The 18,029-nt window shown below is 31.7% G+C and overlaps 1 protein-coding gene across 8 annotated transcripts; it reads right to left on the bottom strand.

Moving 5' to 3' along the window:
• Positions 1 to 14,177: 14,177 nt before the first annotated feature.
• Positions 14,178 to 17,821, bottom strand: LOC143252341 (ipis-1-like). 8 transcript variants are annotated; one of them, XM_076504324.1, is made up of 3 exons: positions 17,706 to 17,744; positions 17,345 to 17,512; positions 14,178 to 16,732 (listed from the first exon to the last, which is right to left on the bottom strand). In XM_076504324.1, the coding sequence occupies exon 3, from the start codon at positions 16,710 to 16,712 to the stop codon at positions 15,591 to 15,593; it is 1,122 nt and encodes a 373-aa protein (XP_076360439.1). In that variant the 5' UTR covers positions 16,713 to 16,732; positions 17,345 to 17,512; positions 17,706 to 17,744; the 3' UTR covers positions 14,178 to 15,590. The 8 variants fall into 8 exon arrangements, with proteins under 8 accessions (XP_076360439.1, XP_076360438.1, XP_076360440.1 ...); XM_076504323.1 differs by having other exon boundaries at positions 17,686 to 17,717; XM_076504325.1 differs by lacking the exon at positions 17,706 to 17,744 and adding an exon at positions 17,686 to 17,700 and having other exon boundaries at positions 17,268 to 17,512.
• Between the last annotated feature and the right edge of the window lie 208 nt (positions 17,822 to 18,029).

The raw sequence follows: 18,029 nt of genomic DNA, 5'->3' as shown, positions 1-18,029 counted from the left end.
TTCCAATGTGGAAATACTACATCGTTTACTGTAAGGTCTCTTTTTTCTTTTTTTTTTAAGCTTTTTCAGACACTTTGAGGACCTGTCAGCATTCTAGCCATAATAAGTAAAAAAATAAAATATGAGTGTTTCTTGAATCAAGATTAAAAGCAGATTTATTTTTGTTTCAAGTAAGTATCATATTAAACCAAAAAACTAATTTCATATGATAGAAATGCAGTATAATAGAACGCAATACCCTACAATAAAACGTAATATAACAGTTCCTAATTGTAGCTATGTTTAGTAGTTAGTATGTCGAACTTATCTTGATTTTTCCATTTTATATGATACCCGGAAAGGCACTTTGATAACCGTGGGAAATAATAATTACAGCAACTGCTACCTACATAGCTTTTCTCATGAAACAACTGGATATGTTTAATATCTTTTGCTTCCCATTGGTTCTATGGGTAATCAGTAACTCAATGATTTGACGTCGATTTGGAAATAACATGACATTCAGACATTTTTTTTTCAGTCTATGTTGTTAAGAAACGTTTGGTATTTATTTCGAATTCTCTTATATGTGTGTGTGTGTACTAATTGCACTTTTTTTAGGTTCTCCTGTAGAACAGACTTACGTTTACGGATTTACAATGCTAAATCCAACGTTCGATTCACTGAAATGGACAGAACGTAGATAGGCTCATCTCTCTTTCAGCTTCTTGAACTTAAAAACAACAACAAAAACTTATCGTCTGTTTCAAACTACTACTTTGTTTTTCTTTCTTCGCATAAATCACGTAGCGTCACCTAACGATCAAAGGTTTTTACTGAAACTAATGATCCACTATCATCAATTAAGTCTCCATGTAGCGTCTCCAATATTTCAGAATGAAGGTTAATCCTTACAACGCTAAAATTTGGATTCTATCCTCACGGTTAACAAATACATCGTAGAGAGCCCAATGTAGTGTAGTTTTGCTTTAAAACCAATCTTGTATAGCATAATGCCGTCCCCAAAGATTCAAAATAACATCCCATTTTCTGCATTATACATGTATGTATGTCCCCAAAGATTCAAGATAGCATCCCATTTTCTGCATAATCTGGATATAGCCATACCATAAAGAAGACATAAAATAACACCGCATTCCTTGTATTATTTGTTTGACCTCTAAGAAAAATTTAAAATAACACCCCATTTTCTGTAGTATCTGCAATAGATACACGTATGTATTTGTCCTCTAAAGATGATTTGCTCCTTATTTGTAATGGTATAGTAATTTTGTACCATTTGTTATACCAACAGAAAAGAACACTGAAGTTGTGTTGTATCTCTCTTTCACACACAGTTATTTGGGTATTAGTGTTTATATATCCAGGAGGGTCAGTTGTTTGCTCACTGCACCGAGCCGTCCCTAATTTAGCAGTGTAAGACTAGAGGGAAGGCAGCTAGTCATCACCACCCACCACCAACTCACAACAAAAAAACACACTCCTTCAAAATTACATTTTCCAATGAGCATGGCCATCTTCAAAGAACCTCTGGTGACACTTCGAGACATGATACACAAATTATGGACGGGTTCCATTAATTTCAACCCATATGATTGGATAGGGGGGGGGCTAGTGAAGTTAATCTTTGTTGTTTTAGACATGGTGTAGCCAGGAATAATAGTGATTTAATCAGATTGTTCATAGAAGTCTCGCTTGCTTGTTTGTTTGTTTTTGAATTTCGCACAAAGCTACTCGAGGGCTATCTGTGCTAGCCGTCCCTAATTTAATAGTGTAAGACTAGAGGGAAGGTAGCTAGTCATCACCACCCACCGCCAACTCTTGGGCTACTTTTTTACCAACAAATAGTGGGATTGATCGTCACATTATAACGCCCCCACGGCTGAAAGGGCTAGCATGTTTGGTGCGAAGAGGATGCGAACCCGCGACCCTCAGATTACGAGTCGCACGCCTTAACACGCTTGGCCATGCCGAGCCTAGAAGTCTCACTCGCTACCAACGCACTTGACGTCAACATTACAACCAATGAGAAAAGATCCACACATGACTATTGGACGATTTTATATTTAAGTCATCCTACCAATTTAATATTCTGTCCTTTGGAAAGTTATCCAACTTTTGTTTCATTTTCTATTAGTTCAAAAGTTGATGTAATTTGATTGGAAAGTGATCACCAAAGTAAAAAAATGACAATAAAAAATGTATATCGTCTTATACCTTGCAAATAAAGTTTATAATGTTTCCACCAGTGCCAAGAACATTTAGTTGTACATACACGCAGCACACTTACATAATCGATTTAATCTAATTTTTAAATTAGAGCCAATTGAGAATTTTTTGTTTTCTTCTTAACATATTGGATATCTTCCAAGTCACGATATTTTTACTCTTCCAAAAATGTCTCTTTCGTAGACGTGACACTTTCACGAATGTTTAAGTTGCTAATAAAATATTAATCTCCTTTAGAGTTATTTTTACGTTTGCTTGTTGTTGTTTTTTATTATTATTGTTGAGAAAAAATAATTGTATATCATTTGTTTACTATGGGATAAATTGTTTCTTCAGATGCTAACTTGTTCTTTTGATGGATTGCTTCTATTTTAATATCAAACAACTGTGACCTGTAAATATGTGCCACACCCGGGGCTGTCTTAGAATAGCTCCCCCCAGTAGTGCAGCAGTAAGTCTGGCCTCAGGAGATGACAATGACTCGGGAGGTAATGTGAATAAAACGGAGATTGTCATACAGAGGTAGATATTTTGTTTGTAACCCAACTGATGTGTTAGCATACACAGCTGAATTATATCTCCATTTCAGTACTGATATTCAAAAACATATAGGTTCAACAAAACAAGATATAATTAAAAAAACGAAACCCAATAAACTGAGTGCTTTCAGAAATTGAACTTTCCTTCATCAGGAGTAAATGACCCTTGACTGTTGTATTATAACACCACTATAGTTGAAAGCGCAAGCATGTTTGGTGACTGGGATTTGAATCTCCCACCCTCAAGTTGTGATTTGAGTGTCCAAAGCACCATGGCATGCTAGGCCTGATCAGTATAGTTATTTGCCATTCAATCACTTTAAAATACTGTAACTCAAAGACTGAATTTCAAATAATATTGATGTTGAAATATACCTTATAATAGCTTATATTTTGTTAACATTCGTTATAAGGTTTAGAATTATTTTCCTTAAACTTTGGCTATAATAATAAATACAAATGGTCTGACCATTTACAGTTAATTTATGGTGGCTTGATTGGCATTACAATCACAATATTTATGTTTCCTACTATCATAATGGGCATAGATGAGAGCCACACCAGGAAACCTTGGAATGACCAGGCTCATGACATTTGACATAAGGATTTGAAATACAGTATTACAGAGCAATTCAAATATCCTGACTTGACACTGGTAGGAGGATTGGGTGAAGAAAATTTAAGAAATTTAGCTCTTATTGGCTTACAGGGAGAGATTCACTTTCCTACCATAACATTTTAGTCCAATAGTTCATTAAAGATCTCTTCCTCTCGGATACCAAGAAGGTATCATTTGTTAACGACTGTAGTGCAGTTCAAGATGTTATTAGTAATCTGAATGGAACCTTCCCTGAAAGTTATGGAAGCTCAAAAGAAATTGCCATCACTAGATTTAGATGCTTTAACTTGTAGGCCTACAGTCAATGTTTTCAACAATCCTGCAGGAACTACCATGTCCGATAAACTCTTTCGGATAAAGTGACAATTTACCCAAAAATTTGTTAGAGAGAGAGAGAGTGAGAGAATGGGTGAAAAGAAATTGTGACACGGGTGGCTTGATAGAAGATGATGGTGAAGAAGCAAGAGGTGAGTTCTAAGTTTAGGACTTTTTACAATTCCTGTTGAAGGCTGGGAGCTAAAAATATTTGCAAACTAAAAAACAAAATTTGGTCTCAAATAACAAGGAAGCATGCAGTACTACTATAGTAGTGATGTTCAGACTTCTTGTACATTACCCAAACAATTAAACACATACAGGAACCATATGTCCATAACACCCATTGAAGAAATATATATATACCTAGCATTCATTTGACTATAAGTTATTGATTAGTTTGGTGATTTTTAAAAAAGCTACCTTAAAACCTTCCTTTTAGAATAATTCAAAGCCATATTCTACAGTGAATCAGGTATTATTGTGACTCTTTTTCTTTTGATGAATTTGGGCTTTAGAGAAAGTAAGCTACACAGACATAGAATAGAAAGAGATGAAAACATTCACTGAAGATGACTGTCAAAATGAAACCAATTTCAAGAAAAATATGGTTTTAGTGAGAATGATGCTTCTGGTGAAAGCAGTTCAGAAAATGGTGATACATTTGAATTTAAAAATAGCTCCAACATATATGGTTGAAGTATGTGAGTATTGTAAAACAAAAGAAATTACTAAAGATAAATATTTTCTTATTTGAAATAGTCCTTCCTTTGGCATGTATATATACAAACCCTAGTTGATGATACTGGGACAAAAGCATTCTCGATATTAGTAAGCTAACATCTGAGGAAAATATATTTAGAAATAGATTAGATAAATTATATAAAATGAATTTTTATCAACTGTAAAATGGTATTAAAAATCATTTATAACATTCTATCAGTAACTTAATTTTATCTATTCATAAACATATTGTGACAAAAAAACTAATAAACAAACATGACTGATGAATTGGATGATATCGAAGCTTCTGTGAAGTAAATAGAATATTAATTGAATTAATTACTTTATATAGAAATATACTATAATGACAACTAGTCCAATCACTAGTAACTGTCAGTTGAAATGGTAAGTTCTTGGTAATTTAATTACATCATATTTTTCAAATTTCAATAAAGAAACACTGTTCATCTCTGCACAACATGTAGCTGTTACCTTGAATGCACTGACTTGCTATTTCTTACTCATTCCACAAGTTTTGAACAAAGCTGTAAACTTTTATTTTTCAGTGTGTAACCATTACTGGATTATAACCCTCCACCAACAGAAGAAAGAACACATCTCTATCTCTGTGTGCAGTAATTTCCAAGAGTACCAGTATATGAAAATGTACTTATTTCCTTCCTTGGTACTGCTTGTATTCTGACATGTTTTTTTCATTGGATTTATGAGACTTTCAGTGTTTGTTGTGCAGGCATTTTGCTACTATTCATTGTGTTATGTTTCTTTCCTTACTTCTCTTGATTATATGAAAGAAATGTTAATTTATGAGTTAAATCTTTTTATTTGAATCACCTTTGATTTATCTTCTTTGTAATTTGTTGTTGTTTCTTTTACACATATTTAGTTGCTTGCTCTCAACATATGGGTCAGTAGTTACCAACCTTTTCACAACCAAGAGCCCCTTTCTACTATTTATTTTTTTCCATGTTTATGGAAAATTCCATTTATCCAACAAACTCTTTTTATTAAGTAAGAATTAACTTGTTTTCCTGTTTTTCACACTCCAATATAAGACATATATAACTGTGTATGTAATAAAAAATATCAGTATTAAAAACTTGACTGTTTTATATAATCATAGTACTTTGGGAACCTCAAGTTGAGTTCCACTGATACAGATTTTGTCCAGTACTCTTCAGGGTGGTTAATTAAGCTTTTGGTTTAGCACAATATGTGCCTAATTTTATTTCTAGCCAGTAATAAAAAAAAACCTATCTCCTATATATTTTCCAAATCTGGACCACTTCAACATCAGGTTTGTGCATTAACTGTACTTTGCAATCTTGATTCCACATTTTTTACAACTTCTGTTTACCACTTTTTGTTGAAATGGAGTTTTTAGTAGCATCTGTTCCAAGCTACTCTATACTTGAAAAAACAAATAACAGCTCCAAGTATGCACCTATCCTTACATTTGGCTTGCACTTGCATGATAATGGTTCATGAACCTCTGTGGTGTTCTTCCCCTTTTGACCCCTCCCCATTTCCTCCAGTGAAGTACATGAAAACTTTTGTTTCTCAGTGCTAAGCCAGTGGGGAGAATGATGTGGAGATTTTCTCATCAGTTAATGAAATCCCACTGGTATGAGACTGAGTGGATGCACTCTTCATTTGGGAAGAAAAGCAAGGATGTTACCCACTGTTGTGGTACAGGACACTTCAATATGTTGTGAATACAGCCATTCGTGGCTGTTACCATCAGTCAGGTGGTTCTTGGATTTGCCTTGAGACAAAAATCTGGGATGCTACTCTCTACACCTAATTTTTGTGCTGAATATTTTATGTAAATATTTTTCCAATATGGAATGACCTGACTTACAGTCATAGCCACATTATTTCTATATGCTGATCTGTGCATTCACATTATCATTAGTATTAAGTTTTAATTAACAATCTCTTAATTTACAAATGCCATGGAAAATTTGGGTCATTTGCCCAGAATGTTATAAGTGTTAAATGTAAGTCTTCACAGACAGACAGTGTTGATAACCCATGCTCAATACACCTGATTCTATCAAAGTGTTATGGTTTAACAAGGATTGACTGTTACTTTTAGCACTATTCTTTAACACCTCAAAACAAGTGTTAAACTTATCCAGTGATGCCTGATAGGTATTTCTTGTATCCATGAAGGTTGAGAAAATGTCCTGGTACACAGGTCCAATTACACAGAAAAGCAAAGTCCTTTTATGCTTTGTTTCTGTTTTGCCTGTTGCAGTTAAATAAGTGAACTGCTCTTTCCAGTATTTCTACCATTGAGATATACTGCTTTGGTTTCTGCAGTTGAAAGGCTCAATAAAGGTCAAAGTTAATATTTTAGACATAGTAGGCTGGAAAGTTGAATCCCATTGCTCTTTACTAAATAATAACCTTTACACACATGCACTGTGTACTGCTCCCAGCTTTTATATCTCTAACTGATTTACTCACCTCAATAGAAAATTGTCTTATATAGTCCAGATTGGCATTTTGCATAATTAATGCAGAATGAAATTACAAGTAAAATATAAAATTAAACAGGTATTACAGTCAGCCTTTAAAGTTAATTGAGATTCCATTAGAATACCTATATCTGATAATAGGTATTAAAAATACTCACTGGTTTTGATATTAGTAATATTCACTTAGTGTGTGTGTGTGTATTATTTAACTTAAATGATTGTTAGCCCTAAAAGTAGGACACTACATTTTCAGCGACTAATTAGAAACTCTAAAAATTTTCAAGTCACCTTGTAGAATTATTTTCATATTTATATATAGTAATTTACTATGTTATAACTATCTTTACAGCTTTTATAGTTTTGATATTAACAGTACGTTTTTTAGTGGTCAACACTTGTCAAATCAAATGTATAATAATTTATGTATTTTATATACCTTACCCTTTTGTGCTTTCTGTACAAAGGTTTGCACTTAGATAAAATGATTTACATGAGTGGTTATCCAACAGCCAGTCCTTACAGGTACTGGGGCCTGGCATGGCCCAGTGCGTAAGGCGTGCAACTTGTAATCCGAGGGTCGTGGGTTCGAGCTCGCGTTGCGCTAAACATGCTCGCCCTCCCAGCCATGGGAGCATATGTGACGGTCAATCCCACTATTCGTTGGTAAAAGAGTAGCCCAAGAGTTGGCGGTGGGTGGTGATGACTAGCTGCCTTCCCTCTAGTCTTACACTGCTAAATTAGGGACGGCTAGCACAGATAGCCCACGAGTAGCTTTGTGCAAAATTCCAAAACAAACAAATGCAGGTACTGTTGATTGTTTGAGTGGTTTCCCATTTATAATGATTTGTCTCACGTGAAGTCTCTGTAATTAATAGAAGTCCTCATAGTAGTGATATTTACAGGATATACAATTTTGATTAATGTATTAGGTATTTAATTCTCTTTAACTTATTGCATGATTTTTGGTAAGCTACATAATATATAGGAGTAAGAAAGGCCTACTAACTTTTCAAATTATTTTGAAGAACTTTTCTGCTCTAACTTTCCTTTGGTTTGGTTTCTTTTGAATTTTGCACAAAACTATGTAAGGGCTATCTGCACTAGCCATCCCAATTTAGCAGTGTAAGACTAGAGAGAAGGCAGCTAGTCATCACCACCCACCACCAACTCTTGGGCTATTCTTTAACCAATGAATAGTGGGATTGACTGCCACATTATAATGCCCCAATGGCTGAAAAGGTGAGCATATTTGGTGTTGTGGGGATTCAAACCCTCAACCCTTGGATTATGAGTTGAGTTCCTTAACCATCTGGCCATGCCAGGCCATTTCCTTTGGTGTAGTAGTACATAATCTTGTATATCTGTATTACTTTTGTCATGTAGAACATTCTCAAATCTGTAATCAGTTGATTTTTACATTGGTGTTATACAAGTAATTCCCTGGGCTTCACAGTAACATAAGCCTTTCATTACGGGCAGTCAAGATATTCAGTGTATTCCTTTTTATACCTCATTTTTTTTAATGCTTCATAACATCAAGTATTAGTATTCAGAGATATTCAGCATAGGTAAGAATAAAACAAAGAAACTTGGTATTTTGTTAACATCGTGTAAGTATATAAACATATGATCAGTGAAATTACAGTACATGACTTGTTTTAAAACCTTGTGTTGTTATGTAATATTTTTGCAGTAACATAAGGTGTACTGTAATGGAAAATTAAAATGGTGAAATATAATTAGAAAGAGAAAGAATGCATAAACAATTTTTGTGTAACTGGGGGTCTGTCAATACATGATAACAATAACCAGTATAAATCACTCACTTAGTTCTACCACCATCTTAGAACAGTGCAAGACATTTGCACCAAACCAAAGTTTCATCAAAATGTGACAAAATACAGAAATTAAACACACAATTAGATATTGTGCAATGCCAAAATAGTAAGAAAATTCTATCAGTATTTAAAAGTAATAAAAACTCACAAATGACTAAAATAAAGTGTATCAGTGTGAAAATGTACACTTTTAAAAAGAGATTGGTATGTATGACCCTTAATTAACATTTTTCTTTAACTCTATATAGATATTAATATATATCTTAGAACAAGTTATTTTGTAAAGATATTTTATGAAATCTGATAAAGATCTAATAATAAATTGTACACTTAATCTTTTATCATGCTGTTATAATTCTGTTACTTGTAATTAAAATATATGCAATTTGTCTTAATCTCACTGGAATACTGTGTCAATAAGATTAAGTCATGAAAAACTAAGTCATTATAACTTTTAATGATACTATCTGTGAGAGTTGTGTATTTTCATCTCATAAAAATAGTTTTTTTTAGAAAGATGTTTTTAGCATTGGAAGTCTACAGACATATCATTATGCCATGGGGGGCCAAAATGTGAGTGTGTATCTGATAATATATAACTTGATATAAGCTGGAAATGTCAAATGAAAGACAAAGGAGAAAAACTGTGCTACATTAATAATAAGTTTTAAAATTTAACTATATTTTACTGTTGGTAGTCATGAGTGGTAAAAAAAAAAAGATTCAGATAGCCTTAACAGAAGCACTCACATAATAAGAGCAGTTATAAGAAACAAGATAATATGAATAATGTACAACTAGAAGTATTAACAATTAATGATAAGACACACCAAATATTAAAAGTTAGTCATCTTAATAAAAACTAGGAAGATGGTTTATGTATAATGAGGAAAAAGTCAAAAGAAATATGAAATTTGGCAAGATATTCCTTAATACTTTCTCTAACAACAGTTTGAACATTTGGATTCATTTGTTTGGATTTCATACAAAGCTACTCGAGGGCTGTCCCTGATTTAGCAATGATAAACTAGAGGGAATGTAACTAGTCAACATCACCCAGTGACTGGTCTTCACTACTCTTATTTTACCAATGAATAGTGGACTTTACTGTCACATTATAATGCCCCAATGTCTGAAAGGGCAAGATGTTTAATAATGGGAACATGAATCCACAGATAACTTTATAATAATGACATTCTCTAGTATTGTTTTACAATCTTTTTTTCACAAACTATTTCAAAATAATTTTCTGAAGGTAAAGAGAAATTTAGTATGATCTTGTACTATGGAATTTGCAACTTACATGTAACCTCATTACTGGTAAGGTCTAACTGACTAGTAACCAAGCACCTTCATTAAAATAAAAAAATCAAGGATTTTGGCCACTAGTTTAATGATAAATGTACAATGCAATAAGGAATTCTAGAAGGCAAACTAGCATACAACTTTAATCACTAAGCCTTTAATTCTAGAAGGCAGAAGAGCATACAACTTTAATCACTAAGCCTTTAAACTTGTGAAAAAAAAATCTTGAAATATCTATACAGCTTTAAGAAAATTAATCTTTTCAAAATAGTTTGCTTGCTATAAGGATTTGCTATATCCAAAATTGTACCCAAATACTTGGAAATTGTACCTTACAAAATAGAGAAACTGTGTGATTAAATGAAAGATTATCACTTGCCCAAATCATGTCTGGAGTAAGCTGTATAATGAACTTTATTTTAGCAAAATTGAAATTATACTTTTTAACACAGGGCTCAAGTACCAGGGACTATTTTCAGTGTCAAAATATATGAATGATTTACTACCATGTATCATTGTAGGTTATCATATGGTGATTGAAGTGGATAATACCATATTAAGAAATATTAAGTGTAACATTATTCAAACATCAGTGAAATTCCTAGGCATTATGGGTTATTTCAAAAAACAGAAACACGAAGCAAAAATTTATATTTTACATAAAACTTTAAAATGTTAGCTATGCATCTGTAAAACAGTTTGAAATATGTAAAATTAAAATACAAATGAAGATTACATAACTTGGGTTTGAGAGTAGTCTGTAACTTAGTATGCTCAATTTTAAGTGATACACTTTGGCATAAAATCAAGACAATTTTGCAGACAGTCATGTAGCAGCTTCAAACTTGCATTTTCCCACCTTTCTATAAATTAGGGAATATTTATATATCTCTATCCAGATATGCTAATGTAGATTATAAAAATGTTACGTTTTCTGCATTTAGTTATTCTTTTGAGTAAAATGTAGATGGTTGCAAGTTTACATTAATCTTTGCTTCTGGCTAGGGTTATGCATCACAACAACTACTTCAAAGAGCTAATACGTATTTGCCTGTGATTATGTGTTATTGTTTTCCTCTAGTATGTATCATACCCAAGACAATACATGATACAGAGGTTTATACAAGCTGTGGTGAATTTCCCCTTTAAAATGTATAGTGTAAATTGTCACTGAATTTAGTTAATACATGATTGTGGGAAAGTGTAATAGCAAAGTTTTTCTTTGTTGGTATAGACTCAGTTATTTTGTTCTTTGCATAATGCAGTTGTTTCTTTACTCTGAAACTCAAGAATCATTTGTAAATAAAGATGAATAAAAATTGTTATTATTGTGTGTTTTAAACCTGTGTATCAATCTTCTCCTTTGCTGCCCATGTTCAATTCATTGTTTGCAAAACACATCTTGAACCACTTGGATGTCAGTGTTACCTACTTAGTTGTCATCAGCATAACTGACTAAAGTTTAACTTGCAAGTGGCAGTTAACAAAAAAATGTTATAACACAAGCATAACTGCAAATTGCTACAAAATTATAACGGAACAGAAATTAAAAAATAAGTAGACAATGGAAATATGTTGTATGCGATAATAACAAAAAATAAAGAAAATGTCCACTAACTGCAGTATTGAAGCCTGTTATATATAAATCTAAAGTTTTTATTATTGTGTTGATTAACTTAGTTTCTTCTTTATCATAAATATTAATTTAACAAAATAAACTACTTACATACTTCACAACTAAAATCTATATACCCAACACTGAATACAGCAAATTAAATAGTGTTCAAACTATATCACTCATATGTTTAGAATGCATTGTTTCATCAGTTAGGTACACTCACTGTTATAAATACTTTCAGCCATTGACCCAATAATATCTTGCAAGGTTTAACCAGCCCAGGAGGCTCAGTTTCTCCTAAATATATGTACCAGGCTAACTATGCAAAATAATCATTATAGTAAAATAATGAACAGAAAATTAAATTTAAGATATATTAAATATTTTAACCAACACTGCAAGTTTCACTTGTTTACACTGATGTCCAAATAAAACCTACCACAGTATGGTAAAAATTATACCTAACTTGTATAACTTAGTAGATTTAGATTAATACTCCTAAGTTCATCAAGTAAGCCAACAGTATAATTTTAATAATAAAAAATAATAATTTAAAGTGTATAAATTCAGTATACTAGGCAACAATGAAGTCAACTTAATTATTTATCCAAAAGGTCCAAGTATCATCACTCAAATCCTAATGAATTTAACTATAATTCACAACATTCAGTGTTCAGAAAAAAACCAACATTTAAAAATGGCTGTAGATAAAAAAAAAAATTCACACAAATAATTGAGATGTGGAAAGAAAAATATCAACACAGACTTGCAGAAGGCTGTGAGGAATATCCCAAATACTAAGGATACTTTTATGTGAAGAAATGTACACTGATGTTAAAAATATGTAGAAAATGTTCAAAGATTAAGTTTTTAAAGATATTACTACCACAATGTTCAAGAATTTTCAGATGCCATGTATACAGAAAAGTAAAAACGTGTGAGACCATTATGTTTTACTGCAAAGATGTGTATAAAAAGTTTCTTACGGTATTAAGAAATGGGAATTTGAGTAAGAAATAAAAATTACCACTGATGTGCAGAGTAAAGTAAGTATTTCAACATGCAAAGTGATCTAGTTGTAAGAAGAGCTACCATTATTATTGACAGTCACAACCTTTTGAGTCTATACCCAAACATTACATCAACTACTTGTGTCAACGTTGCACCTACATTGTTCACTCAGAGTCATACAATCTACACAGACTTTCCATCTCTGTAAGGATGGCTGAATAACTAAAAGTACAACATGGACATATCTAAGTTGTCCAAGTCAAATTTAGGAAAGATGGTGGCAGAATAGTTGAGAAATAGTTTTTTTTTCAATTGTGATATCTAGTTATGCTTCAAAAAAATAAATGATATGCAGAATAATTCTAGCAACTATAGTTTGTCCATTTGAATGCATTTTTAGCCAAGAACTTTTGCTTTTGTATCATTCATTCACAAAATAAATACTCTTGTCCTGATTTTATTTATATCCATGATTTTATGCTTACAAGAAAATGTATCTATTGTTAAATTGATTTTTTGTATATATTTCACATTTCAGTTCCCCCTTTCCAACTGTTGTGCTAGTGCATTATTTTTTGGTTAAAGTTCTGCACATGCCTACTGCCTGCTTTATAAATAACTCATCAGAATTATATGTTGAGATATTACAATCATTTTACAGTGGAAACAGATCAACAAATTAGAAACTTTGGTCTCTCTTTCCAATGGTCATTTAACAATGTTTTTAAAAAGAAATTACCAAGCGTCAATTTTAATTTCTAGTTGTACACACACACTCCCATTCAGTATTTCAACTATTTCTTCCATCAAAAATGACAGGTCATGCATATTAATCACTTTATTTTTCATAATATCAGACCTGAACAGCTGAAAAAAATTGAAAAATGATAATCAATTCATTTATTTCTGCTTTCTACTCAAACTGACTGGTACATATTTCATACTTAACACTGAAGTTCATTCCCTCCTTGAATATAGGGACATTATATGTATTTTCTGACCATAATATATCAATTTATCTGAGCCCTACGTTTGTCACAAGTTGCTGTTTAAGCAGCTGAAAAATTAGCTACTGCATTTTAATTGTAGTCACAGATACATGTTATATATAAATTTACTTTTCAATAGATAGTTATTTTAAAACAATCTTTTCAGGTATCAGAGAAATAGTTCAGTACACTGGTTCATATTTATTTTAGAAATGTTCAAGATATTCACAACTCTGTGTTAAACAACTCATTAAAGTACATAACCAATATTCAACTATACTCAAGTTTTCATTAAAAGGAAATTAATATACTGTGCAAAAATTATATCCATTTATTTCTCTTGCATTTCTGCAAACATTTCAGACCAATTTCTCTCGAGTGTTGAGTTACATAAACGAGTTGTGAAATTGTAATCAGAATATAATATATATTTTGTATTATACATTTACGAATTACTACTCTTAGATGAAGAATTATGGAAGTAAAAATACACCTGGTTCAATACATTTATTTGAAAAAGACAAATGCATACAAACTATAAAAATAGACAAGATACAAAAGAACTAATTCCTGGTTATGATATCATCCAAACAATAACTTTGATGTCAATACATAACTACCACAAATGATAAAAATCAAGAGCAGCATAAAAAGTAAAGTATTTTGGGCATCATTCAGTCACAGTTAACAGCAAAAATTTCCAAATTACATATCAAGCTGTCTTTTAGAGATAAACTATGTTTAAAAAAATATTTTACTATTATATTAATATTTATAAAGTATATTGGAATCAGAATAATCCACAGGCACTTCCACATGTATATATTTTAGTGGTCCCATTAAAATGGCCATCAAAACTTGAACTAAACTTTGTTATATGAAATGTTCAAGTCTCTTGTATTTTCCAAATATTCCTGAACAAACATCTGTTTACTAATCTCTTCAACACTAACTTGTCACAAGGAATGTTTCTTTCACTTTATATCTATGATCCTTTTATGAAAAAAATATATTGTAGCAAAACTAAATTTTCTGTAAATGAATCTTGTATCTATACATGCATTTTTCAACTTGATATTAAGAAATTCACACTATACATGAACAGGTTACTCAAGATTAATACTTTAATTATGAGGCACAATCTTATGCTAGTTTTAATTCTTCATTAAAACTGTAACAATATAATTCTATTAAGATGAATCAGAACTCACCCGAAATTCAACAGTTCTAGTAGATGAATTTTGAGAAACACCAATAAAAACCTCCAGTCTTTATTAAGACATCAAAAACTACTGTATTAGTTATATTATGGACTTATTAACAATTTCTAACTCTATTTTTAAAAAAACCTTTATCCATATCTTTATTAACTAAAATTTGGTAATACATCTGATACCTCAGGTAGGAAATCATTTTAAATTTATTTATACTTATGAATTTAAACAAAGTTTCACCTTACACTAACTTCTTTTTGGCAACTTTTCCATGTATAAAATCTTTACCATACACAGGAAAAAACTACTACTTGATCCAAATGAAATAAGTTTATAATTTTAAAATTCTACAACTTATAAATCTTTAATAATTATACAGGCCAATGCATTTTTATGACATCTAAACAATACAGAACTTTGCAAGTGAAAACTACCAAAGATATGGGTCTTAAATCATTCCTTTTTTCATATTATTTATAAAAATATTTCACTAAGATGTGTATAGACATGCATATTTTTTCAACCAATAAAAACTGTGCTTAATATCACTAAAACAAAATCAGACAGCAGACATAATGTAAGGAATAGATATACAAGTAAAAAAAGGTAATACTGCAAATATCATTAATAGAAAAAACATGAATCTTTGCTGAAGTGGCACAAAAATTTTATAGAGAAAATTTAATGAATTAAAAAGGCTTTTTGATACTTCCCAAAAATAAGACAATTCCATATTTCAGATCACGGATCAGAAATATGAATGGTCTATTAACAACAAAATCAATTTCTGGTGTGTAACGGAACATGGGTAATGGTTTTCCAGCTGGTTCCTGTCCACCTTCTGCAATTTCAAAATACGCTTTATGGATCATGGCATCAACATGAAGATCATCCTTATCACTGATTCCAGAAAGGTCAGCATTCTTACTGAAAAGATCTTTAGCTCCCATTTCTTTAGCCATTTCAGCTAAAGATAAACTTTCTTCCAGCTTAAACTTTGGCAAAGAGACACACACTTCCTCTTCGTTCATCATGCGTCCAAAGATCATGCCCAAGGACAACACTGATATCTCCTCTTCCAAGTACAACAAACCATCAACCTCATTTGGCAGTAGGATTACCATGGCAAGCTTATCTCCTATGTAAGGTAGTTCCAATGCAGTGCATTTTAGTTCAGGACATATAGAATATCTAAACTCCCCCTTCTTATACATCATATCAACATCGACAGTTTCAGTTTCAGAGAGGTGAAAAGGTACCTTTTTTGTCTCCTTGGGATCAAAGACAAAACCCCAGTTTCCTTTCAGGTATGCTGCATTAGCAACAACCATGTGTGTTACTGAGCCAATAACACCAGGTGAAAAGAGCTCTTTTATCTTTTCTTCTGTTGCTCCTGCTACCCACTTATTAATTTCTTGTCGGACTTCTTCGTGGTGAGCTCCAAAATCAACTTCTTCAGCATAAGCACTGTAATATTTCTGCAATACTTCTTTAAATTCTGGGTGAATATGATAATCCTTCTGTACGAATATGTTGTTTGCTATATCTAGGATGATGTTGGGTCCAGGAGACTTGATCAAATTGAGATAAGCTCTGTATTCCTTCTCGACATCTGGTTCCTTCATCCCTGCTATGTATAAAGTATGCCACAGTTGTTCAGCTGTGTCACCCTTAGCTCCTTCTAGAATCATTGCCAGTGCTGCAGAAATACTAAATGGTGAGAAAAAAATGTTGCCATCTTTGTTTTTATTCCAGCAGATTCGATATAGATCAAGACCAAAATTATCACATGCAGAAGCCAGACGTTCCATTCCGATATAGTTAAATCAAGCTGTAAAAAGAAAATTGTGTATATAAAGTTTATGCAGGACAAAAAAAACTATTAGTTTATAACAACATTTCACCAACTGAGAAACCCATAGGTCAGTTTAAATAAACAGAAATATTAAAAATGAAACAAACAGAAGGATACTATTTGATATGCACCCAAGAAACAGTAAATTGTACTAAAAGACAAGTGATTATCAATAATTAGTTATGAATATAAATAATAATGAAATAATTTGAAAATTATCATGAAAGCTGAAATTTGTTAAAAATCCAATGATTTACTAATGCCTAAATATTAATAAATAACAGTAACTTGTAGTAATTTTTCATACCCAGCAGGTACAATATAAAGGCAATACTAATACAGTAATGGTACAGATACTATAATAGTACTATTATTAATACCAGTAATAGTAATATGTAATTGGTACTAGTAGCAGCACATTATACAATCCTACCCAACATCAGAAATTAGAACTTTGAAACGACAAACTTAATTTTTAAGCCTTTAAGTTTAAAAATTGAGCTTTTCTTACTTTCTGTACACAAATTTCAATGTCCGTGATTTAGTCATTTTAAATTTAATGTATTTGTACTGCACTTTTGATCATACCACAATATTTAAGTTTGCAAATTTTCAGTAACTTCTAAATTTGTCTTCATAAAAATGTGAAAAAGTGAATTTAATCTCTTCGTTGTTCCTTCCTATTGCTGTTGTATTAAAATGTTAGTCCTAACAACAGTCCGGCATCTCCGAATTTGGCCCTTTTTATGCCCAAAACTATAAGAAAAGTTTGATATTATTAACAACAGCTTAAGGAAAAATATCGATCTTAAGACACTACCTTTTCAACACAAACAAATAATTATAAAAAACACACAAAAATGTGCAAGTTTAAGCTACCTAAATAACGTGTTAAAACTACTGTAAAAGAATAACGAAATAAACCATACAACCACTTGTACCGTGTTACCCAAATTAACTTTTCCCATCACCTCCACTTCCAACACTTGTCACACGAAGGTCAACTCTTGCGAAATACCGCTATATAATATGTTAAATAGATTTATTAATATTTCCTTCTTTGACAGACCAATGATGTTAATACGAGGACTCTTTTGTTGTTGTTTTTAACAATCAATAAAATACAATAATCTCAATTTTATTGAGTAAATGTTTAATATTTTGAATTTGAGTTTTTATTTTATTTTATTTTATTTTTGAAGACGAGACGTTTAAACTTTTCAAATAATTATACTTCTCTAACTCTTTTCTGAGCTGTAATTGCTCAGATGTT

This window comes from Tachypleus tridentatus, chromosome 6 (assembly GCF_004210375.1).
Source record: "Tachypleus tridentatus isolate NWPU-2018 chromosome 6, ASM421037v1, whole genome shotgun sequence".
NCBI classification, from domain to species: domain Eukaryota; kingdom Metazoa; phylum Arthropoda; class Merostomata; order Xiphosura; family Limulidae; genus Tachypleus; species Tachypleus tridentatus.
The sequence above is the reverse complement of the archived record's forward strand: the minus strand, read 5'-3'. Positions and strand labels throughout refer to the sequence as shown.

Coding starts and splice junctions, on each gene's coding strand:
- LOC143252341 (XM_076504320.1), bottom strand. CDS start 16,712: ATGGAACGTCTGGCTTCTGCATGTGATAATTTTGGTCTTGATCTATAT.